The following is a 26,314-nucleotide window of genomic DNA, read 5'->3' on the forward strand; positions in this document are numbered from 1 at the left end:
TCTGCTATCATGTAATCTTTCTGCAATATTTTATCCCTTAGATATTTGGCTGAATCTTTACCAGGATAACCCCATTTAAAGCCATCTTAAAACGTATAAAGTATACCTTTAAAGGAGCTAATTTTTTCATGAAAGCCTGTGCTCTAGAGCCCACCCGGACTATTTCTGAGAGGGTGGAATGATTCAGATCAAGGGACTCTGCAAACGACTCTCGACATTAACATTTATTTCAATTAAAGACACGTGAATTCAGAATTAATGTAAAGTAAAACCCTTCTGAAGTATTTGGCAAAAGAAGTACTATTAAGAATATGATTACAATGTTTTTGGTACCTGTGCTATATATTACAGACACTAACAAAATAAAAATCATATTCTGAAGAGAATCAAAATCCGATGAATTCTGGTTGGTAAAAATCAATTCACTGGTACAGTCCTCCCAGGGGAGAAGCAATTTGCCTTTTTACCATTTGTTAAAAATCTAAAGAGCAGACTTCCTCTTCTAGTAGTGACCATCACCACACCATAGAACATGGACAAGCCTAAAGCCTTTTTGAGAATACAGTAAGAAAAACAAGACTCTGGTTTTTAACAGAGCTTACAGATCATGTACCATAAAACATTTTCTTTTGAAAATAAAAATTTTATAATCTATTTCAAAAACATCAAACAACTGAAAAACATCTAAACTGGAATAAAATTTGCAAACAGAAGTTCAAAAAACTTGGAAAAGCCACACATATAACATCGAGTAACATCTAGCTTCATTATCAACTAAAACACTCACTTAAAATGATTTCTGTATGTGTTAACTGAGTTTAGCACTTCAGTATTTCAATAGAGACTGCCATTCTGTCACACATTATCAAAGCCTGCTCTCTAAATAATTTGAAGAAATTCCAATTACAAGACAAATGAAGACTGAAAATAGAAACAGTGCATCTTAAAGTTTTCCAGAGGTCTACACACAAGTAATTTCCAAACACATAATTTTTTATATGCTTATGGTTTGGAACAAATTTTCCCTGAGCACTCTTTCTGCTTGGTTGGAAAAATTAAGACATGATCTATAAAACAGAATTTAGTATGATTTCTACTGAATACATGCCATTTTTCACCCATCAAATGTATTTGGGAATGTTGCCTTCTAGATATTGCTAAAGTAAAAAATAACTTTAACTGTTGGAAGGGGCTATTTGAATGGCTTTCAAAATATGGTTAAGTTTTAGAGCCCCGAGAACTGCACAGTACGTGTTTCAAACAACTGAAATGATTCACGATCCTAAAACTATCAATAGTTATTTTAACACATTCAGAATGGCACTAGTGTCACAGAACAACAGGTAATAATCAGTAATTTCAGCTCAGATAACCAACAGATAAGCATTAAAAACTGAAAGAAAAACAAGTTGGATTAACATTGTACTTTCCATGGAGTAATGCTGAAAAAAATTAACCCTCCTGGCCAACACAGGAAATATCTCACACCCTGAAAATTTATTTAATGCAATCTGGAGACCTGTCACTCCTTAATATTCATGCAAACTTAAAATTAGCATCACTGGGAGTTTCATCACATAAGCTGCAGTTCCCAGTGCTATCTCAAGATTTACAGCCCAAAAGACATGCACAGCACCACCACCCAGCTGTGGTCCCTTAATTTTTTAAGGTCTCAAAAAGTCTTAGCTACTTGAGAGTTTAGGTATCCTCTCTTTCAAATAAATAAAGGATAACAAATATCAGGAGTCTTAACTATGCAAATTTGTAAATGCTAATTTTCTATATAGTCTAGTATCACATTAAAGGAAAATCAGATTTAAGAAGTTTCATATTTACAATTTTAGGTTCCAGAAGGCCTAACTATGTGTTTCCCTCAGCGTTATGATTTATGTAGTTTGCAAGAATAATTAACAAATAACTTAAAACATTTAGAAGTCATTGTTCTGAAGATCTTCAAGAAGTGAGCGATTTCAGATGTCCAGAGGTGTGTCTCCTTTTTAGTTATAGTTAAGGTGCTTTATGCAGGACGCCCTGGACCAAAACGGCTTTTAGACCTAGATTTTTTAAATAGAAAAGAAGGTCAGAGGTGCTTCTAAAATAATAAGAAGTTGCTGTTGCTTTACGTTATGCTTGCTTGACAGCATCAAAGTTTAATGAAATTTCATGTAGCTCCATAATACATTTTTAAAATCCCTTGGAGTGACACATATTTTGGAATTCAGATTTTTGGGGGGGGGGTAGGGAGATAACATCATATATATATTGTATATTATGGATTGGAGCAGTGCCCTATAATCAAACACATTAATGCTTCTTCAGTGAAACAAATGAACATTTATATTCAGTGAGATAAATAAAAACTATAAATAGCATCACAGTAGCTCAGTCTGGGTTTGAGTTGCCACAAAGTGTAAAAAAGTCTTGTTGGCTTTCTGAGGTTTCAGATTTCAGAATTGCTGATAAGGCATTTGGATCTGTAGTATTAATGATCCAATCTCAGTAACTGTTAATCTTTAAAAGAAAATTTGTGATTTAAAATGACAGAGAATACAACAAGTTAGACTTTATTAAGAGAAATAAAAGGAACAGGAAAGACTTCAATGATTTAAACAAATAACATATAACCTATAAACAGTATAAAATTCTACTAATTCACAGTAGCAGTAGAGCTTACATTCCCATCCGCTGCTGGCTCAGAACAGAGCTGATTCAATCAACAGAAAACTTAAAAAAAAAAAAAAAATCTCTCATTAAATTTTGTGCTTATGATCTTTATAAGCCTTAAGTTTAAGTTAAAATCTGGTTCTGATTAGTGTCTTGATGATCTAATCCTTGAAACAAAACAAACAAAACTCCAATTATGTGCTGCTAGTGTTCATATGATTTTCCCTAGAAAAAGAAAATCACGGGGCACCTGGGTAGGTCAGTCGGTTAAGCGGCCTACTCTTGACTTCAGCTCAGGTCATGATTTGAGGGTCCTGGGATCGAGCCCTGCATGGGGCTCCATGCTCAAGGGGTGGGGCAGGGCAAGTCTGCAGGAGATTCTCTCTCGCTCCCTCCCTCTGGCCCTCTCCCTGCTTGCTCTCTCTCTCTCTCAAAATAAATAAATAAATCTTCACCAAAAAAAAAAAAAAAAAAAAAAAAGAAAGGAAGAAAGAAAATTATTTCAAAGCCAGTGGCATTCTGAATTTTTTATACTGATTTACCTTGTATTTTTTTCTGAGCTGCTTTGCCGTGTAGCGACTGGCACTGAGGCCTTGATTTGCGCTTCGAGTCTGGAATAAATACCTCCTGCGAACTGCAGAGTAAAGTGGCAAAATGAAGTTGTTATTTTTATGGAATCAACAGAAGCTCTGCTTTATTAAAATGGCATTACTTTTTAGCTAACAAGCAGTTTTATTTTGATTTTTAAAATTCAGGCTCTTTGAATTATAATTTCTGTGTATAGTTTTACATACAGTGAAATTCACCCTTTGTAGGGTATAGTTCTGAATTCTGACAAATGCATACAGTGGTATAACCGTCATTACAAGGGAGGCATACATCACTTCCACTGCCCCAAGAAAACCCCCTGGTGCCTCTCATAAGTCAACCCATTGCCACCACCAGTTCCTGGAAACTACTGATCTCTTTTATTGTCTCTATAGTTTTGCATTTTTCAAAACATTATATAAGTAGAATTGTACAGCCTGGAGCCTTTTTAGTCTGGCTTTTTTCACTTTAGCATAATGTGTAGGAGTTTCATTTATGTTGCTGATTTATCATTAGTTCTTTCTTTTTTATATGTATCACAGTTGGCTTATTCATTTACCAGGTAAAGGCCATTTGGGTTGTTTCTAGTTTTTGGCAATTCTGAATAAAACCACCATAAACATGTGTGAACTGAACTCTGCAGTGAGTAAGTGTTTAACTTTATAAGAAACTGACAAACTGTTTTCTAAAGCGGCCATTCCTTTCCGTGTCCCTACTTGCTGTTCCAGTTGCTCTCCATCCTGACCAGCATTTCTTTCTGTCTTTTTTTTTTTTTTTTAGACATTCTATTTGGTATCCAGGGGTGTCTCACTGAGGTTTAAATTTACATTTCCCTAATGACTAATGATGTTACACCTTTTTGTGTGCTTATTTGCCATCTGTAGCCCTTCTTTCATGAAGTGTCTGGTTAATCTTTTGCCCATATAGTTTTATTGGATTATTTATTTTATTACTGTGTTTTCAGAGTTCTTTGTATATTCTGAATACAAATCCTTTACCAGGTAAGTGTTTACACATAGTTTCTCATAGATTATGGCTTATGTTTTTGTTTTCTTAATAGTGTCTTTAAAAAAAAATTAACACTCAAAAATAGTGTCATTCAAATTTTGATGAAGTCCAAATTGTCAATTTTTTCTTTTATAGATCATGCTTTTGGTGTCACAGTTAAGAAATATTTGCCTAACCAAGGTCACAAAGATTTTAGAAGTTTTAACACTGTATGTTAACTATATTGGAATTAAAATTAAAAAAGAAATATTTTAGAAGTTTTATAAGGAAGTAAATTTTTAAATAAAAGAATTAGGGCAAGAGTAATTATAAATACATAATACTAATACTAATGTTAATAAATAGTGTTATGACTAATACACAACTTTAGTAAGAACATAGATATTTCTAGTTATCACTTTCATCAAGATGACCTCTTATTTTAGAAATATTATCTAAGCACTGCCTACAGAGTTAACTGAAATCAGCAACTTCCAAAAAGTCACCCTCTGGGTAGTCAGTATTTGGTCAGCCATTCATGGTTAATCTACTGTTGGGGTGACATTATACTTCCAGGAATAACCTACATTACTATGTGAGCTATAGAGGATCCATGGGCCATGGATAATAACATGGAGAACATTTGTCTGAGTCAAGCTAACTGGGACAGAATATAAAAATATATTAAAGTATTTAAATTGGTCTTTTCAGATTCTGCCTAGAGCATCTTTATATACCTCATGATGAAAACAAAGTAGGAAGGTATATCTAAGCGAGCACAGTATACTAGCACATTATTCTTACTTCTTTTGCTTCCTTTGACTTGACTCGGTCCAGATCACCCAATCTCATCTTTATAAGGTGCCCTGTAATTTCAGACATCCGTCGCTGATCTGGAGGTAAAAAATAATAAACCTAACTTTTTATGAGGATGATTTATAATTTTTATTTCTTAAAGAACACTTCAGTTATTGAGAATTTATGAAAATACCATTGGATACCATTTTATAGACATATACACTTATTTATCTTTGAAGAACTTCAGGCAGCAAGTGGTAAATGGCTCATATAGATAATTGTGTTGCTTAAGGCTACTGTAAACCAACCTAAAACATGATAGTCATCTTTAGAGTGCAAGTAAGGGGTAACAATCAGCTTGACATCTCCAAACCACAGGTGTATATTATATGTAACATATATGTATATATATTGCATCTATATATAATATACATATACACACACACATATATATACATACACCTATATATACACATATATACATATACATATATATATATATATTATATGTACATTATCTGCGGGAATTGTCTACTAATAAAACCCTGGTTGAGAGGCACCTGGGTGGCTCAGTTGGTTGGGTGTCCCACTCTTGATTTCAGCTCAGGTCATGATCTCAGGGTCATGAGATCAAGCCCCACATCAGGCTCTGTGCTCAGAGAGGAGCCTGATTGGGATTCTGCAAAGCTTTCCTTCCCCCACTATCTTTTTCTTTTCTTTTTTTTTTTTTAATATTTTATTCATTTATTTGACAGAGAGAGATCACAAGTAGATGGAGAGGCAGGCAGAGAGAGAGAGAGAGAGAGAGGGAAGCAGACTCCCTGCTGAGCAGAGAGCCCGATGCGGGACTTGATTCCAGGACCTGAGATCATGACCTGAGCTGAAGGCAGTGGCTTAACCCACTGAGCCACCCAGGTGCCCCCCCCCATCTTTTAACAAACAAACAAACAAACAAACACATAAAAATTCTGGTTGCTTCCTAAGGGAATGTGTGAATTCCGAGCCTCATTCTAGTTTGAACATTTTAAGCTATTCAGCATACTTCATAAAATGAAAGATTCCTAGCATTGATACTTATACCTAATTTGTACATTATGTACATATTAAAACTTACCATCTTCCCTTTGTGCATCCTGGTTGAATCTCAAGGATCTTGTGGCATCCCATTTATTCTTCTGCATGCTCACACTATTAGAAAAATTAAACAAAAATCAGCATTGATGCTTTAAGAGTGGGTATCTGATTGGATTAAGGAGGAATACTCACATGAAAGGAGACACATCTCTAGAAGTTGACTAAAAAAGAGTAGACAACATTAAGGTTCAATTAGAACACATTTACTGATTAGTTTTATAGTTAGTAATAAAAAGCAGCAATAAAACAGGTTCAGAGAAGTTAAGAAACTTGTCCAAAGAGATACAGATCTAGAATTTGAATCCAGCTTTATCTGTCTGACCTGGAAGCCCCAGCTTATGCAAACTTTTAGAATTCACCAAGTTGTGTGCTTGTGGTACTTAGCATGCAGGTGAATATACAACCTGTCCGGTGTAATTGTGTGGAACTAGTAACAACCCAGCCTTTTATACATTTTTGGAACCCATGGTTTCTCTTTTAGTCAAATGTGGTTACTACTGTCCTTTTATTCCTACCTGGCTTTTTACCCCTTCCTTCAAAGTTATGGGAAATAAGAATTATTTTAAAAGGCCATAAAATACATTTATTTAAAAATTATAAAGTCTACTTACTTTTCTTATTTCAAAGTCTATCTTTTTGAATAAGTAATATTCGTTCAAAATTCAAAAGTTACAAATAGCACATATAGTGAAAAGTCTGTTTCCTAATTTCCTTCTTTAGAGGCAATGAGTCTTTATCAAATTCCTGTGCAGTTTTTCAGAGATATTTTATGCATATATAAAGACATATATATTCCTCTATCCATGCTTCAGAAATGTTAGAATATGCCAAAACACATACTGTGTAGCACTTTCCTTTTCTCACGTATCAATATATCTTGGAGATTTTTTATCTCAGTTTGCACAGACTTTGTTCATTTTTTATACTGCTAGCATTCCACTGTGGTATATTTTTATTCTTCTTCAGATTTTCCTTGGCTGTATTTGCTTGCTTATTTCTCAGTATGAACTTTACAACAGTAATGGATAATTTAGAGCTACCTTCTCTAGGGCCTTTTCTTTCTTCTGACCACAGGGTGAAGACATCTGCTTTTTTGGTTGTTTTGTGAACTTCTTTGGCTTTTCCTTTTTCCCTGACAACAGAAAGTCAATGTTATGTTTCACATACTTCTCCAATGCACTTGTTACTTACTTATGAACAATAAAACAATAAAACTATTTTAAAAAACACTGTTTCTTAAAAACTAACAAATTACCTCTAAATAAAAAGTAAATATATGGAAAAGTCAAACTGAATGTGTTTTCACAGGGGTTCATTTTACTTTTCTTCTTTCTACTTGATGAAAAACTTCGGGGGAAAAAATCAAGGCAATGAATTCAGAGTCGCAATGAAACTAGATGTTGAAAATGTTTGGAAAAAATCAACATATTTCTCCGAATATAATGTGATAGTGGAGTCAACACCTAATACCAAATTTTTATGTATATAAAAATAACTATAACTCAGAAGAACACAGTTTGAGAGTAGAATAAGTGAACTCACAAAAAATATTTTAAAATGTCTTTTGCTTGGGGAGGAGGAAGAGCTATGAGACTCAAGATGGAGATAGGACAGAAATGATCTTGGGGGCGCCTGGGTGGCTCAATGGGTTAAAGCCTCTGCCTTTGGCTCGGGTCATGGTCCCGGGGTCCTGGGATCGAGCCCCACCTCGGGCTCTGTGCTCTGCAGGGAGCCTGCTTCCTCCTCTCTCTCTCTCTGCCTGCCTATCTGCTTACTTGTGATCTCTGCCTGTCAAATAAATAAATAAAATCTTAAAAAAAAAAAAAAGAAATGACCTTGGGAGGAAGCAGATTTGGGACAAATTGTATTCTGGACTAGTGCATTCCTACAATCAATATTCTGAATTTATTCTGGCTGACCGTGTAGAGGAGAAAGGAAAGGAAGAGAAAAGAAGGATGATAAAGGGGCATTTCTGTCAAATCAATGTTTGAATGTAAGGATGGTACATTAAATCACTTTCCCAAACATCAATTATTTGTATATTGATGTATACAAACGCTGTGTAGTTTTTGCTCTATCTTAAAAAGGAAACTTTATATTACTACCACAAATGGAAAACCTGTAAAATATGCTACAAGGAAGATAACCTTGAAGATACTATAAAACAAACAAACAATCAAACAAAAATAACTCAGATGCCCTGGGGCGGTGGGGGTGTATGGGGAGGGGTTTCCGTTTGTTAAGCATCCCAAGCTTCATTTTGTCTCAGGTCATGATTTCAGGGTCTTGAGATCCAGTCCCAAGTCAGGCTCCGTGCTGTGTATGGAGCCTGCTTAAGATTCTCTCTCCTCTGTACCCTCTCCCCTACTCATGCTCATGCTTGCTCACTCACTCAAAAAAATAAAATAATAAAATAAAAACAGTATTAAAAATCTAGACAGAGGGGTGCCTGGGTGGCCCAGTGGGTTAAGGCCTCTGCCTTCGGCTCAGGTCATGATCCCAGGGTCCTGGGATCAAGCCCCGCATTGGGCTCTCTGCTCAGCGGTGAGCCTGCTTCCTCCTCTCTCTCTGCCTGTCTCTCTGCCTACTTGTGATCTGTCAAATAAATAAATAAAATCTTTAAAAAAAAATCTAGATAGATTTATTTGCCTCCTGACAAGCCCTGAGTCCCTGACATGTGTTTACAGTTAAAACAGGAGATAAACTAAGTATTATAAAATTGCTAATGGACATGATACGGTGAGATTTGATAATGGAATGTGAATACAAGTTCCTTTCAAAGAAAACATGATAAAAACAGAACAAAAATATTATAAACTGTTATCTGTAGGTACTGGCAAATAAAGGGAGGTAGAAAGTGTTTACATTTAAAAGATGCCTAAGATAGGGAAGTGGGTGAGGGTGAGGAATGAAACAGGAGACAGGGATTAAAGAGTACACTTACAGAGATGAACAGAGTAATGTATAGAATTGAATCATGGGCACCTGGGTGGCTCGGTCGGGTAAGTGGCTGCCTTTGGCTCAGATCATGATCTTATGGTCCTGGGATGGTCCCTATATTGGGCTCCCTGCCCAATAGGGAGTCTGTTTCTCCCTTTCTCTCTGCCTCTCCCCCACTGCTCATGCTCATTCTCTCTCTCTCTCAAATAAGTAAATAAAATCTCAAAAAAAAATTGTTGAATCACTCTTTTGTACACCTGAAACTAATCTAACACTGTATGCAAACTATACTGGAATTAAAATTAAAATCTTAAAAAAAAAAGATGCATAAGATGAGAACTGTGAGTTTATGGCTTTCTGCCTGAGGGCACTTCCCAATACCTTGAGCCAAGGGAGGAAAATTAGAGCCTTATGAGTTCCAGGAAAAAGACGATAGAATTCAAAGTAAGAGAAGCTGAAAGTTTAAAGGGAAAATTTTGGAAGAAAGTCACAAAAGACTTAAGATCTAAAATGTGATTATAAACTCTGCTCAAATGAGTGTTAAATCATTAAAGTGTATGGGAGACCAGAGGAAATCCAGCTAAACAGGCAAGCAGAAATTAGGTTTGGGTGTTGACCCCTGTAAGACAGAATTGTTTTTGGTGAGAGATCAGAGTTTCTTGTACCTTTGACTAAATGCTTTCCCAAAATGCATAGAGCTCAAGCTCTAAGAGTCTTACTTAGGACTGGAAAAACAACTAGAAATCTAGGGGGAGTCCACAAATCAAGGAAACCACTAAGCAGGTAAGTCCCAAATCTGAATAGAAAGTTTGTCCAAAACCTTGCCTGACAAGTAAAATTATACCAGCTGGTATGACCCTGGGGGTCAGGCTAAAATAGTAGCAGTTAATAGCCAAGAAGAAACCTGTGCGGAGACATGAGGGAGACAGATTTTGCAGTTTGGGTCAGGCAAGTTAACTGCCTACTGGAACAAAAACCCCAACAATCCTCAGAAGAACAAAATAGGAATTGCACAGATAATCTACCAAAAGTCACAAGATGAAGAAACTGAAAAGTATGAACCACTCAGAAAAGAAATAGTCAACAGAAACATTCTGAGAGAGCTTATATACTGGATTTAGCCCACAATGATTTCAAAACAGCTATTATAAATACGTTGAAAGGGAAAATATTGTTATCGAATAAACACATAGGAGATCTCAATAAACATATGGAAACTATAGGAGAAGAACTAAGTGGAAATTCTAGAACTGATAAGCACAATAATTGAAATATTTAGTAGATGGGCTCAAGAGAAAGTCTGAAATGGTAGAATATATCAGTGAAATGTGAAGTCAAACATTAGAAATTATCCAATCCAAAAAATAAAGCGAAGAATGAAGAAAATGAAACAAAACTTCAGAAACCTATGGGACAATATTGAAAGGTCTAACATACATGTATTGGATTCTAGAATGTGAGTGAGAAAAAGGGACAGAAAAAAATATGTAAAGGAATAATGACTGTAAGCTCCCCAAATTTTGTTTAAAACATTAATTTACAAATCCAAGAAGCTCAACAAAGACCAAGTAAGATAGCCATAAAGGAAACCACACTTAGGCATATCATAGTCAGGCTTCTGAAAGTAAAAATAAAATCTTAAAAAAATCAAGATAAAAAGGGCACATTACATATAGGGGAACAATTATATCAATGACTGACTTCTCATCAGAAACAACAGAGGCCAGAAGATATTGGAATGAAATACAAACTGAAAAAAGAAAAAAATAATTGTTAAAGAAGAATTCCATATTGAAGAAAACTGTACTTAAAAAACAAAATGAGGGATGCCTGCCTGCCTCAGAGTAGATGACTCTTGATCCTGGGGTTGCGGGTTCAGGCCCCATGTTGGGTATAGAGATTACTTAAGAATAAAATATTAAAAAGTGAAGTAAAGACAGTTTCAGATATATAAAAATGAAAAAATTTATTGCTAGTATACCTGCACTATAAGGAAATAGAAGTTCTTCAGAATAAAAGAAAATAACATCACATGATAACTCAGATATAAAAAAATAGTAAATAGTAGATATGTATAAAAGACTAAATATATATATTTTTTCTTTTGTTCCCCTATATTCTTTAAATGACATACTGTTTCAAGCAAAAATCATAACCCTGGGGCGCCTGGGTGGCTCAGTGGGTTAAGCCGCTGCCTTTGGCTCAGGTCATGATCTCAGGGTCCTGGGATCGAGTCCTGCATCGGGCTCTCTGCTCAGCAGGGAGCCTGCTTCTCTCTCTCTCTCTGCCTGCCTCTCTCTCTACTTGTGATCTCTGTCAAATAAATAAATAAAATCTTTAAAAAAAAATCATAACCCTAACATAATTATATATAATATATATAGGTATATAATGATAACACAAAGAAGGGGAAGCTAAGAAAATTACATTATTTTAAGGTTATATTTTACTTCAAGTTATTCTTATTAGCTTTAAGTAGTTTGTGATAGGTTAAAGATCATGTTGTAATCTTTAGAACAACCAATGTAAAGAACTATAACTAAAAAGTCAGTAAAAAAATTAAATGATATACTAGAATTACTTTCTTAGCACAAAAAAAAAGCAGGAAAGGAGAAATAAGAGAAGCATTAACATTTGGGATAATTAGAAAGTGAACAGCAAAATGGCAGAACTAGGGGTGCCTGGGTGGCTCAGTCAGTTGAGCGTCTCTCTCTTGATCTAAGCTCAGGTTTTGATCTTGGGGTCATGAGCTTAAGCCCTGTGTTGGGTTCCACTCTAGAAATGGAGCCTACTTAAAATTAAAAAAAAAAAAAATGGCAGAACTAATGTAATCCTATCATTAAACACATTAAATATAAATAGAATAAAGGCTCTAATGAAAAGCTGAAGATTATCAAACTGGATAAAAAAACAATTTCCAACAACATGGTACCTACAAGATATATACTTTAAATTAGAAAACACAAAAAGGTTAATAAAAGGTTAGCAAAAAGATAACAGTAAACAAATCTACAGTGATTATATTAACGCCAAACAAAATAGGCTTCAAGACAAGCAATTTTACTGTAGACAAAGAGGAATACATCATAATGAAGAGTCAATACACTATAAATGTATACCTAATCACAAAGCTCTAATGTACACAAAGTAAAAATGAGTAGACTTAAAAGACAAAAACACGTAAATTCATTATAGCTGGAGATTTCAATACTCTCTTTTACTAATTAATGGAACAAGAAGTCAGAAATGAACAGTCAGAAGATAAGCATGATTACAGAAGATTTGGAACAGACAACCAAACCAACCTGTCTTGACATTTATAGACCACTCCACCAATAACAGCAGAATTCATATTCTCTTCATGAACATTTAGAACATGTGTCAATAAAATGTAAGGGATGAAACCACATTGAGTGTGTTCTCTGAGTATTATGGGATTAAATTAGAGACCTGTAACTGAAAAGTATCTGGACAATCTGAAAATATTTGGAAATTAAACAACATACTACTAAATAACACATGGATCAAATAAAAAAAAAACATAAGGGGAATTAGAATACATTCTATGTTGAAAATAAATGAAAACAAGACATGGCAAAGTCTGTGGGAAATAGTGGTGCTGAGAGCAAATCTTACAAGTTTAAATGTTTACATCAGAAAAGAAGAAAAGCAAAATACCAATGATTTAAGTTCCTTAAGAAGCTAAAAAAGGAATTAAGTCCAAAGCAATTACAAGGAAGTGAAAATCAATGAGATATAAAACAAACTATAGAGAAAGTCAATAAAATCAAAAGCTGGTTCCTTGAAAAGATCAATTAAAAAACATCTAGCTAAACTGATCAAGAAAAAAGTAGTAAAACAAATTACCAATATCATCAATGAAAGAGGGACATCACTACAGATCCTTCAGACAGAAAAGGATAAGAAAACACCATAAGCAACTTTATGCCAATAAATTTGACAACTTGGATAAGATGGAGAAATTCCTTGAAAGGCACAAGTTATCAAACAGATTCAAGAATAAATAAAAGACTGGAATAGTACAATATTACAGCTACCGAAATCATAATTTAGAACCTCCCTATAAAGAAAACTCTAGGTCTAGATGACCTCATTGCTGAATTTTATCATATATTTAAGGGAGAAATAATACAAATAGTACACACGTTCTTTCAGAAAAGAGAAGTGAGGGGAGCACTGTCTAACTCATTTTACGAGATCAGTATTATTCTGGTAACCAAATTTGAAGACATCACAGAAAACGAAAAACAAACAACTAATATTGCTCATAAACACAAACAATCCTTAACAAAATACCAGCAAGTCAAATACATTAATATATAAAAAGACAAATACCTCATAACTAAGTGGAGTTTACCTGAGAAGATTGGTATAACACTTGAAAAACCAATGTAATTCATCATACTAATATATGGAGAAAACCTAGATTATCATCTCAATAGATGGAGAAAACATATTTGACAAAATTCAACACCAATTCACTGTAATTCAGCAAATTAGAAAAGAACTATTTCAATCTGAGACAGGGCATTTATGAGAAAGTGAGAAACCAACCACTAACATTATATACTTAATGGATAAAGACTGAATGCTTTTCCCCTAAGACAGGGAGAAGGTAAAGATGTCTGTTCTCACCACTTCTATTCAACATGAGGTCCTAACCAGAGCCAAAAGGCAAGACAAAGAAATACAAGGCATATGTATTGGAAAGGAATCTAATAAGCAAAGAAAAATTAAGTGAAATTAGCAAGGACACAGAAAAAAGTTCATTTGGAACAACTGAAAAATTTCCAACTGAAAAACTGGACAATTTTTAAAAAACCTACTTCCATTTATAACAGAATAGATAAAGCACTTAGGAATAAATTTAACAAAAGATGTTCAATATCTGAATAATAAAACTACAAAACATTGTTGAGAGACATTAAAGAATTAAATAAATGGACAGACTTTCCAAATTCATGGATTAGAAGACTTGCCATTGTTAAAAAAAAAAAAAAAAAAAAAAAAAAAAGGTCATTTTCTCCAAATTGATACTTGGGTTCAATAAAATCCCAAAAAAATTCCAACAGTATTTTTGTAGAAATAGTGACCTTTAATCTAAAATATACAGGAAATGCAAAGCACCTAGAAATACCAAAATAATCTAAAACAAAAGAACAATTTTGAAGGACATACATCGTCAGCTTTCAAGAATCACTAAAAACTACAAAAATTAAGACTGTGGTACTGATATACTGATGTAAAATAGACATAAGAATCAACAGAAGAGAGCAAAGAGTTTAAAAATAGATCCACATGTAAATGATCAGTTGATTTTTAAACAAAGGTGTCAAGGTAATCCAAAGGGGAAAGAACATTCTTTTCAACAAACAGTTCTGGGGAAACTGGCTATGCTTACAGGAAAACAAAGGGAAGCTCAACCCTTAACTCATACCATATATAAAAATTAACCTGGAAGAGATCATAAACTTAAATAGAAAAGTTTAAATCATAGAATTTCTGGAAGAAAATAGCAGAAAATCTTTGTGACCTTGGGGTAAGCAAAGATTCATGTCATTAAAGCATGAAACATAAAAGGAAAACTAAAACATTAGAGTTCATGAAGATAATTTAATAAGTTTGGCTCCTCAAAAGACATCATTAATAAAAATAAAAGGCAAGTCATAAACTGGGGACAGATATTTGCAAAACATATGGACTTGTATCCAAAATATATATAAAGAATGCTTATAATTCAATAATAAGGCAAACAATCCAACTAAATAGGCAAAACATCATTTAAAAAAAAAAACACTTCAGGAAAAAGGTATATAAATGGCCAATTAGCAAACGAGAAGACGCCTAGAACAATTTATCACTAGAATGGCTAAAAGTAAAAAAAGTAATAATACCAAGAACTGGTAGAAATGTGTAGCAACTGGAACTCTCATACATTGCTGGTGAGATACAAAATGGTACACTTTGCAAAACAGTATGGCAGTTTCTTATAAAGTTAGACAAAATATAGCCAGCAATTCCACTCCTAGGTATCTACCCAAGAAAAATGAAAACCTATGTCCACACAGACTTGTATGCAAATGTTCATGGCAACATTATTCATAATAACCAAGAACTGGAACAACTCAAATGTCCATGAAATGGTGAACGGATAAACAAATTATGGTATAGTCATACAGTGGAATACTACTGGGCAATAAAAAGGAACAAATTACTGACATACACAATATAGTTGAAACTCAAAAACATCACACTAAGTGAAAGAAGCCACACACAAAAGACTACCGATGATTCCATTTACATGAGACTTTAGAAAAGGTAAACCACAGTGATAAAAGCAGATTGGTGGTGACCTGCGGGGTGGGACTGGGGAAAGGGAACTGAGTGTAAAAGGTCAGGAGTTAATTTTTTGGGGTGATGTTCTAGTCTTGACTTTGGTGGTGGTTACCCAACTGTATGCCAAAACTCATCAATATGTATACTTAAAAATGGGTGAATTTTATTAAAATTCATTATATTCATCCTCCATTATAAATTCTACTTCAATCAACTGTGGGGAAAAAAACCTCACACAATACATAGTAGCATTTCTCCTTGACTAATTATAATTTTAAAATAATTGATAAATAACGATAAATAATTGACAAATAAAATAACTGATAAATAACTAGTTTTTTAATAAGAGTATTTGACACATCAAGAAAAATTATATAAAACTTGGAAAAAAGACAAAGGGAGGTCCTTTTAGTGTCATACTGGAGGACTGCTTAAGAGGCCATATAGAAATACTTAAATCTCAAGGAAAATATCCTTGTATCTGACTCTCCTATTACTGTTGATTGAAAGCCAAATGCTGTGAAATTTGTAACTTGCAGATTTTTGTATCTAACAGAAATGCAAATGATTTCTGTTTAGAAGATAACCTCAAAGGTGATTGGTTTACTGCATTATAAGACATCAATTAGTTTCGAATCTAACTTGCAATACTCTTTAACATTCTTTTTCAAATGCCTATAAATACCTAAGACTTCAAATGCTCTTTGAACAAATATTTTCCCTTATTTCTCTCGCCAAGGAGCTCAAAACTTTTGACACAAGTTTATTCTGTAGTTGTATAAAATCATGTTTTTAATTTCTTAAGAATCATATTCTGGGGATGCCTGGGTGGCTCAGTCGGTTAAGCATCTGCCTTCAGCTCAGGTCATGATCCTGGGGTCCTGGGATCGAGTCCCACATCAGGACTCCCTGCTGAGCAGGGAGCTTGCTTCTCCCTCCGCCTCCACTGTTCCCCATGCTGGTACTCTCTTTCTCTCTCCCTCTCTGACAAATAAGTAAAATCTTAAAAAAAAAAAAAAGAATCATACTCTGATTACTATTGCATAATGCTTCGTTTGAGTGTCACTTGAAATCACCTCAGGCACACACTGATGTTAAGTCATGCATTTTGAGAAACCCATTAGGTTACACCCGAAGTGAAAATGTGGAGGATTATTTCTCAGAACACTGCACTTTTTAAAATAACTTTTTGTCATTCTGTGTTAGTGTCAGGATTCGGGAATCCTGATGGAGGAGGCTCCTTTTTTCTTTTTTTCCATGTTGCAGCCTACCATGTAGACTTACAGAGCTAAGTCCTCATCCCTTGCATTAAAGCCTTTAAAATGCTACCTCTTCATAAAAGTGAGACTTGATTTTATCTTAGAAATCAGTACTTTGTTTCTTGGATATTTCTTCTTCATCTCCAACTTCATCTTCAGTGACCTCAGATCCAGTGGTATATTCTTCTTCTTCTGAAAATAACGATTGTTGTTTCTGAATTAAAAAACAAAACAAAACAAAACAAACACACCCTTTAAAAAACATAGTATTAACACATTTCTAATGGATTCTTTCAAACACATTTATCTAAATTTATTTTGGATAAGTAAATTTTTTCAAACACACTTTTCTAAATAAGCCATACAAGATCTGATAAAGTAACCAATGCCTAGTATAACATTTGGGAAATGGGCATAAGAATTTCTATGTTTAGGATAAGGTCACATTACATTAAACATTTTTTTTTAAAGATTTTATTTATTTACAGAGAGAGACACAGTGAGAGAGGGAACACAACAGAGGGAGTGGGAGAGGGAGAAGCAGTCTCCCCACGAAGCAGGGAGCTGGACCCGGAGCTCGATCCCTGGACCCTGGGATCATGACCTGAGCTGAAGGCAGATGCTTAATGACTGAGCCATCTAGGCGCCCCTACAATAATCATTTTTTTAAAAAGATTTTATTTATTTGACAAAGATCACAAGTAGGTAGAGAGGCAGGCAGAGAGAGAGAGGGGGAAGCAGGCTCCCCGCTGAGCAGAGAGCCCGACGCGGTACTCGATCCCAGGATCCTGAGATCATGACCTGAGCTGAAGGCAGAGGCTTTAACCCACTGAGCCACCCAGGTGCCCCTACAATAAACATTTTTAAATTATTTCCTTCACATATCCTAGCAGAGTGATGGGCACACAAAGGTCCTCAGCATTTGTCAAACTGCACCTCTATCACTCAACTGAATGTATGTTCCTTGATATTAAGATTAAATTAAAATTTAATAATTGCCATTATTAAAGTAGTCTCATAAGCAAGCACAGGTGCACATTCTCTGGATAAATGTGGTCCTGGATTACTCAATAGCTGCATCAGCTTCCTGTTTCTGCCTACCCACCCCACTTTCTGCCATCACTGATCCAAATTTCAGTTGCATTCTTGTGAATATTGGTGGCAGATGGCAGAGTAGTGGCAAATAGGTAAAAGAAAAAAAAGAAATCAACCAACCAACCAAACAAATTTCACCTGGAATTTAATAGTTTTGTTTTTTTGTTCTATGTCCTAATGTGACTTAAATGTGAGTTTTAGAAGTCATTAGGGACACATAAGGAGTATACAACAAGATAATACAGTATATGTCTGTTTTAAACAATGGCATTTTCAGTAAGTACAAAATTACAGAAGCTGAAAAGGATAACTGATTTGAACTAAAATCTGTAAAATAAGATACTGGTAAGATCCTATTAAACTAAACTTTAATTGCAGAAGAAAAAGATCCATGAAAGTGGAATATATTTGCTTACTTACCAGTTGCAGAGTCCAATTTTTCAGTGACAAAAACTATAAGAAAGACAAAGGAATAGGAGATTAATAAATCTGCATCTACCTAGACTACAGCTCCTTATTTTTATGTGGAGACTGTGGAAGAACTGGAAAAAAGCTGCAAGTATAGTTCCTTTCCAGGTTGAAACATAACTTAAAACTCAGGCAGAAAATGATGTATTACAAATTTTTTATATCTGCTGCCTAGAGAATATGTTTACAAAAAAAAAAAAAAGAAGAAGAAGAAGAAGAAAGAAAATCAATACTTCCCAGTGTCATTTCCAAAGGATGAGCAAATCACATGTAGAGATAATCTAACTTATTTTTTGAACTATTTCAATCACTTTTTTTTTTTAAAGATGCATTTGTTTGCTTGAGAGAGAGAGAATGAGAGAGCACAAGCAGCAGGAGAGAGAATCTTAAGCAGACTTTGTGCAGAGTGTGACTTGGGGCTTGATCTCATGACTCCTAGATTGTGACCCGAGCTGAAACCAAGAGTCGGATACGTAACTGACTAGGCCACCCAAGGGCCACTTCAATTACTTCTTAATGTTTATATTTTACTCTAAGTTAAGGAACCAGATTATATATGGATATTCAAGAAATCTAATTTGCTATTTGGTATATAATTCATAAATGAATGTTAATGATTGAATATTTATAGACATTTGAAGTTTACAATGCATTTTACATGGAATATTTCACTTTGTCAAATAAATGCTACCTCAGCCAATACAAAGCGCAGAAGTTCACAGGCAATTGGAGATGCCCTGGTTGTCAGTAACAAGAATCAAAAAAATCAAAGCTATCCAGCCATCTGAAAAATATTTGTTTTGAAACCTTGCAAAAACTAAATGAATTCCTGATTACAATTTAAAAAAAGGAATTTCGTACCAAAAGAAATTTATAGAACTAGGAGAGGACAAAATATCTCATCCACTCTATCTTCAATTCTCAAATTATTAGTTTTCCATAATAAAACCTCTGAAGACCATGTTAAATTTTTTCCCCAAATTTAAGTTGATTAGTTATTAGTCAAGGGCAAGGAACATGTCCTATTACCCTTAGAGTCCTACTAACTCAGCATAATACCTTGTTGTTATGATCAGGTAGTCAGTAAACGCTTATCAAGCAAATACTTTATTAGCACCACACTCTAACCAACTGAGCTAACCGGCCACCCCTCAACCAAATATTTTAATTTCAGTTTAAACCAATTACATTTCTGTTAAAGATTAAATGTCATCAGTTGTTTATATTAGTAAAGAATAAGTGAAACAGCTACTCACAGCATTGAGCTCCACACTTTTGGGGCCCCATGGTGTATTTGGCTCCAGTAAAACATCACAATCTAGACTCTTCTCATCACAGGGACCAACCCCAGAATCACTTGAAAGAAAAAGACAATTTATGGAGAAATGTTCAATTTCATAAGAAGTGAAATGCCAATGATATCTTTTTTATTGCAAATATTTTATAAATCGCTCTTTAGAAACATAGTTCTTGAGCATAAAGTATGTCACCTCAACATTTACATTGCTTAATTCATCTAGTGATTCCCCCAGCAGAAGACACTGACCATAGGGGAGCACCACGGCACTACCAAACACTTGCCAGGCTGTGAAACGGGCTGCTATGACCAGTACTTCTGTGAGAAAGGCCTTCATTAAAGGGTCCCCCACTCCCCCACCTGACCGCCTGCTGCAACTGCAAAATGACAGAAGTGACTTCAGAAATTATTAAACTCAAGGAGTTCAAATTTATGCAAAGATGAACTCAACGACTTTTTTTTTTCTAGTTGCATCAATCAAGCATTTAAGAAGGGCTTAAGTAACTTGGGCAAAGAAAAAACCGTCAAAAAATGAATTGTGGGTCCCAAACTTTCAATCACCGAAGACTCCTTTTATTCATTTTTCTTCCCTTTGGACCTCCAATATTTTGAAGTATTTTTCCTACCAAGTAAACACCTGCTTGCTCTGAATGGGAGCTAACATATAATTTCAGTAAGCTTTCTGAAATGATGTAAACGACCAGGGGATTGATTTGGGGAAACACTAGGGAATGGAGGATTCTGATATGTGAAGCATAAATAAAACTGCAGCACAGCGTTCTCCCCTCTGCCTCACCTAACCATATCTTTAGTAAAAGGCACAACGATGACATCTTTGTGTTTGTGGAGATCGTCCAGTATTTTAGCAGTTGGGCAGGACGGCAAATCTCCACCTTCACCTTGATCCTCAAGAGCAGCCACGTGGTCCTTCACTTTACAACCCTGTGTCATAAGAGACACGAAATTAGAGAGGTTGGTTTGTTATAGAAATGTTCCTGTAAAGATGATTGTATGATTTTGTTCTTCTTTGCCTGGCAATATCGTCATAGCAACCATTTTACCACTTTTTTTATTTTTAGAGATTTTATTTTTTTGTCAGAGAGAGGGAGAGAGAGAGAGCACAGACAGAGTGGCAGGCAGAGGCAGAGAGAGAGAAGCAGGCTCCCCACTGAGCGAGGAGCCCGATGCGGGACTGGATCCCAGGACACTGGGATCATGACCTAAGTTGAACACAGCTGCTTAAACCACTGAGCCACCCAGGCATCCCAGATTTTATTCATTTTAGAGAGAGAGAGAATGTACGTGGAAGAACAGGGGTATAGGCTGAGGGACAGGGAGAGAGAGAGAATCTTAAGCAGAGTCCACGCTGAGCACAGAGCCTGATCTCATGACCCTGAGACCATGACCTGAGCCAAAACCAAGAGTCAGATTGTTATGGGGCACCTAGGTGGCTCAGTGGGTTGGGCATCTTCCTTCAGCTCAGGTCATGATCTCAGGGTCTAGGGTCAATCCCCGCATCAGGCTCCCTGCTCTGCGGTGGGGCCTGCTGCTCCCTTTTCTGTTCCTCCTGCTTGCGCTCTCTCTCTCTCTCTCTGTCAAATAAATAATAAAATCTTAGAAGAAAAAAAAGGACCAGATGCTTACCCCACTGAGCCAAACATGTGCCCCTCGTCATTTTTTAATAGTTTATTTATTTATTCTTTAAAAAAGATTTTATTTATTTATTTATTTGACACACAGAGAGAAAAAGCAGGAGAGTACAAGCCAAGGAAGTGGCAGAGGGAGAGGGAGAAGCAGGCTCCCCTTTGAGCAGGGAGCTCAACTTGGGGCTTAATCCTACAATGCTGGGATCATGACCCAAGTGGAAGGCAGTTGCTTAACCAACTAAGCCACCCAGGCTTCCCATTTTTTATAGTTTATAATTCCCTACCAAAAATTTCCAAGCTTAGCTTCTATCAACTTAAACTAGTAATCTTCTTTATTTTATAGTCTGTGTCAATAATTCCAATATTTATAGTTTCTGTGGTTTGTTTTTGTGGCATAAATTCCACTGTTCCCCTTCTTGGTAACCTACTTCCATCTATGTCAGGTTATCTTTCTATGTTGAATATTTTATTAAAAAATTGTTTGTAGGGGAGCCTGGGTGGCTCAGTGGGTTAAAGCCTCTACCTTCAGCTCAGGTCATGATATCAGGGTCCTGGGATCAAGCCCCGCATCGGGCTCTCTGCTCAGCGGGGAGCCTGCTTCCCTTCCTCTCTCTCTGCCTCTCTGCCTACTTGTGATCTATCTCTGTCAAATAAATAAATTGGAAAAAAAAAAAATCCATACTCATGAAATGTGATTGCCTAGTTTATTTAAAAAAAAAATTGTTTGTAGCAATAATTTGAGGTGTAGAATAAGGTTATTTTCCCCCAAAGAGAATTTTTACTGCTTTTGCTAGGTGTCTGGGAACAACAGCAATCCAAGATGACCTTAATCCAAGTTCAGAACTTGAAATTTCCTAGGCCATGCAATGGAATCAAAGCCAGTTGCTGGCTGGGTGTTACCCAGGCAAAGAATAGTTTATTTCTGATTTAATCTATTTTCTTTGGATCCCAGCTGAAAGTGTAAGGATAGAACTATTATTCATTACTAACTCCATTCCTCCAGATCCTTTCCAGACTGGTATTTGCTCCCAGGGCAAAAATGGTCTTGAGTGCTGGCTCCCTTAGGTTTATATCATTTCCTATCCCTTAACACTAATTCCTTATTATCTTATTAGCTTTTTTTGATACTTTCAATTTAATCTTTATAGTTATATATCATCTACATTTTTTAGTTGCCTTTTGATGGGAGGAATGGTCTGAATTACTAGGTCTGCCATTACTGGAAATATAAATCACCATATAAACTATTTAGATTTCACTTAGTCTAAGAAATCACCTCAACAATATCCATGATGTCACATACAGATTTATCATACAGTTTAATTACTATTTATTCCTCAACTGTCTCCTGATGAATGGAATATAAGGGGTTAATACAACTAGTAAATAGACAATAACAAGACAACAAGTTACAACTTTTAGTATTGTTTACAACAATGTGAACATGATAGTTAAAACAGAAACACCATATCCACAAAGAAATCAATGACTAAAAATCATATTACTGCAAAATATAACAAAACCATGAATTAATAAAAGTCCTGGGCCTATCAACGTTAATTCCATTTCATTTACAGTGTCATACCTGATTTAAATAGCTTTGTACGCAAACCATCTACCTAACATTAAATACAAACATTATGTGGGTAACCTATTACCTCATCAATAAAATTTCTGAGTAATTGAAGTTGGTGACTGGTTGTAAATATAACAAACTACCTTCCAGCTTAAATCCCATGATCCACCCTTTCAATAACATTCATGTTAATACCCCAAATTCCTTGGCCCTAAATCTCATCATACCCACCTGGTAAAACCTCTATGACCCACTGTCTCCATATTTGCACTCAAGCAGCTTAGCCCTGCTGGAGAGAGTCACATAAAAGCATGCTGGATTTCATTGTGAATTTAAGATTACCAAACCCCAATGGGCTCTCAAATTGCTTAGGAACCTACAACCTTTCTCTGGGAAATTCACTCTCATGTTTTCCAAAATGACTATTTCAAACCTTGAATACTTTCTTCAAACCTTGGAAGAACCTTCCCTTTCCCCTCTCAATCTTAGCAGATGGCTTTTCCCTCATACTTCAGAGATAAGAGGAAAGGCATTAGATTGGAAAAAATGCATCCAAATGATAAAAACATAATTTTACTAATAACTGCAAACACCCTACTCTTTTTTTACTGTTCCAACAGAGGAATTGCCCTTCTCATCTAAACTAATACTGCCTCATAACCTTATATCATCAACCTCTCTTCCTCAACTGGATCTCCCACCGACTTTAAAAAAGATCTCTAATATTAAAACAAAATAAAGCAGAGACAATAACCAAATACCTATAGTATAATTACTGACTTAGCTTCTCCATTCTCCAATTTCCCAAAAGAGCTGCTATTCATACTGTCCACATTTGTTCTTCCACAACCCATACCAATCTGGCTTTGGCATCTAGTACTCCAACAAAACAGTTCTTCACACATGAATTCCAGGTTACCATAGTTAAAGGACAGATTTCTTTCATTATTTTTTCTGACTTCTTGGCAGTATTTGGCATCATGGACTACTTTCTCTTTCTTCAAATACTACTCCTTTGATTTTCATGACAACATCTTTGGTTTTCCTTCTATTATTCCCGCCGCTCCTGATCTTTGTCTTTTGTAGGCTCGTGCTTTGCTATCCAGCCATTAAATTCTGGGAGTTTCTCTAGGCTTCGCTATAGGCTCTCTGCTTTTCTTATGCTCAATTAGACCTGCTGGTTTCAATTCTCACTTATGTGCAAAAAGACTTAAAATTATCACTTCCAGGTAGCCAATTCTCTGAGCCCCAAAACCCACATATCTAACACTCTTTGCCTGGTTGTCTCCTAAAACACCTCAATCTCAAAATGTCCAAAACAGAACTCATGAGCTTCTCTCCAAACCTAATTCCATTCTTGTTTCCTCCTCAGTAGACAGCACTACCACTACCCAGTAGCACAAGCAAGAAACTGAGTTATTCTCGACTTTTTCCTCTGTGATATAACCCATCAAGCCATTTCAGTTTTACCTTCTAAATTCTGAATTCATCTTTACAACCCTGGGCCAAGCTATCATCATCTTTAAGACTAAGCAGTAACTACTCTCATACCTGATGACACTTAATATTCCTAAGCCACTCTCCACACTGCAACTTATCTTCAAAACCCAAAATTTTTAAAAACAAAAAAAAACCATGGCCTACAAGCTCCCGTCCGTGCATTGCCTAACACCTACCTACCTTGCCAGCCTTTTCTTAAACTGTTTTCTATAACAGGCAGTTTTGTTCAGTCTTTCTCATTCACTGTGTTCCTTCTGGCCTTGGTATTCAGACTATGTCCCTCCTCTTTGCCTCACAAATACCCACCCTTCAGATTTCAACTGAATGCCAACTCCTTGATTTCAATGCCCAGGTCAGACCAGCCTATTATAGACATTTATGGCCCTGCATACTTCTTCAAACATTTCTTTGCCTGCTTTTTTACCCCCCTTTTGATACTACTGCATGAGCTATAAGCTCCACAAAGGGAGAAACTATTTAATTTTACACAAATTAGATTATTCTCTGCCTTGCACAGTGTGACACAACTGTGATACTTTATAAATAACTGTTGTATGGATGATGAGGAGGAAGAGCTTTAGGTTCTTTTCCTCCACTGATGAAATTTAATTACATAACATTTTCAAAAGTGTTAGTGATCAAGGACTCTAACCTACAGCAATACTCACACATTGTACCAAGATATATGTATAAGGATGTTCATTACAACACACACATACCATCAATCTGGAAACAACCTAAATGTTCATTGATAGGAGGCTGGTTAGATAAATTGTGAAATATGCACGGCTTAGGATATTATGCAGCAGTAAAAGAAATGACAGAAAGATAACCTAGGTATATTATTGATTGAAAAGGGCAAGTTATAGAATAATATGAATAGTATGATCCTATTTCCAATATAAAAAACTGCATATAATTTGTGCTTGAAATGTATAAAACAGGGGTGCCTGTGTGGCTCAGTTGGTTAAGCATCTGCCTTCGGCTTAGGTCATGGTCTCAGGGTCCTGGAATCAAGCCCTGCATTGGGCTCCCTGCTCTGTGGGGAGCCTGAATCACCCTCTCCCACTGTCCCACTCCCAGCTTATATGCGTGCTCTCTCTCAAATAAATAAAATCTTGAAAAGAGAGAAGGCAAGAAAACTTAATATTAAAAAAAAGAAGTATACAACAAAGTCTGAAAGGAAACTGTTAACTGTGGTTACCTCTAAGAAAAGATGCAGAACAAGGGAATGGTATAAAGGGACTTCTACTTTTAACTATACTTATTTCTGTATTGTTTAAAGTCTTTCCTATATGAATGTATCATCTTTATGCTTTAAAAACAACAAAAGGAGGAAAGATTAAATAGACAGTGCAGTGAGCACTGTAACTACAAAAGGGCAACATCCAAAATTTACCTCGCTGGCTCAACTGGTGGAGCATGAGACTCTTGATCTTGAGGTTGTAAGTTTCAGCCCCATGTTGGGTGTAGAGATTACTTAAGATAATAAAATCTTTTTTTTAAAATAAAATCTTTGAAACAACAAAAAAACAAAATTTACCTTTGTAAGCTGAGTGGGATCAAACCGAAGAACCTTTTGGTTACAGCAGGGATAAATACCAGTGCCAACAGTACTCAGTGAACTTGATGTGGTAGGATAAACCACTGTTTCTGAGTGATATTGACAATGTGAAAATTCTATACAGAGAAAAGCCTGAATAAAAGAAATATATAAAATCAATTATTATTCCCACAATAAAATTCTACATCCCAAAAAACTTTGCTCAGGACTACAAAATGTATATTCCATTTATTTTCTTTTTAATTTTTAAAAAGTATTTTATTTTTTTTATTTGGGAGAGCAAGAGAGCATGAGCAGGGGGAAGGGTAGAGGGAGAGGAGAAGCAGACTCTGTGCTGGGCAGGGAGCCCAGATGGACTTGATCCCATGAACCTTGGATCATGACCTGAGCTGAAGGCAGATGCTTAACCAACTGAGCCACCCAGGTGCCCCCGTATATTCC

At 35.6% G+C, this 26,314-nt stretch overlaps 1 protein-coding gene across 7 annotated transcripts in view; it reads right to left on the reverse strand.

The window, feature by feature from the left end:
- Window positions 1-209: 209 nt before the first annotated feature.
- KIAA1841 (KIAA1841 ortholog) overlaps window positions 210-26,314 on the reverse strand; it is a 57,398-nt gene continuing 31,293 nt past the window's right edge. For 6 of the 7 annotated variants that reach the window (XM_032873849.1, XM_032873846.1, XM_032873848.1 and 3 more), the window contains 11 exons: window positions 25,853-26,005; window positions 20,384-20,529; window positions 19,547-19,646; window positions 18,243-18,275; window positions 16,842-16,941; window positions 7,212-7,303; window positions 6,304-6,332; window positions 6,152-6,225; window positions 5,044-5,132; window positions 3,207-3,298; window positions 210-2,054 (listed from right to left, as the gene is read on the reverse strand). In XM_032873849.1, coding sequence (XP_032729740.1) covers window positions 2,018-2,054; window positions 3,207-3,298; window positions 5,044-5,132; window positions 6,152-6,225; window positions 6,304-6,332; window positions 7,212-7,303; window positions 16,842-16,941; window positions 18,243-18,275; window positions 19,547-19,646; window positions 20,384-20,529; window positions 25,853-26,005 — 945 coding nt within the window. In that variant the 3' untranslated portion in view covers window positions 210-2,017. Of the gene's footprint in view, window positions 2,055-3,206; window positions 3,299-5,043; window positions 5,155-6,151; window positions 6,226-6,303; window positions 6,333-7,211; window positions 7,304-16,841; window positions 16,942-18,242; window positions 18,276-19,546; window positions 19,647-20,383; window positions 20,530-25,852; window positions 26,006-26,314 lie in introns of those variants that run through there. The other variant, XR_004384588.1, reaches the window with a different exon arrangement.

The sequence above is a fragment of the Lontra canadensis genome, unplaced genomic scaffold (genome assembly GCF_010015895.1).
Source record: "Lontra canadensis isolate GAN:19392208 unplaced genomic scaffold, GSC_riverotter_1.0 scaffold50, whole genome shotgun sequence".
Lineage (NCBI taxonomy): Eukaryota > Metazoa > Chordata > Mammalia > Carnivora > Mustelidae > Lontra > Lontra canadensis.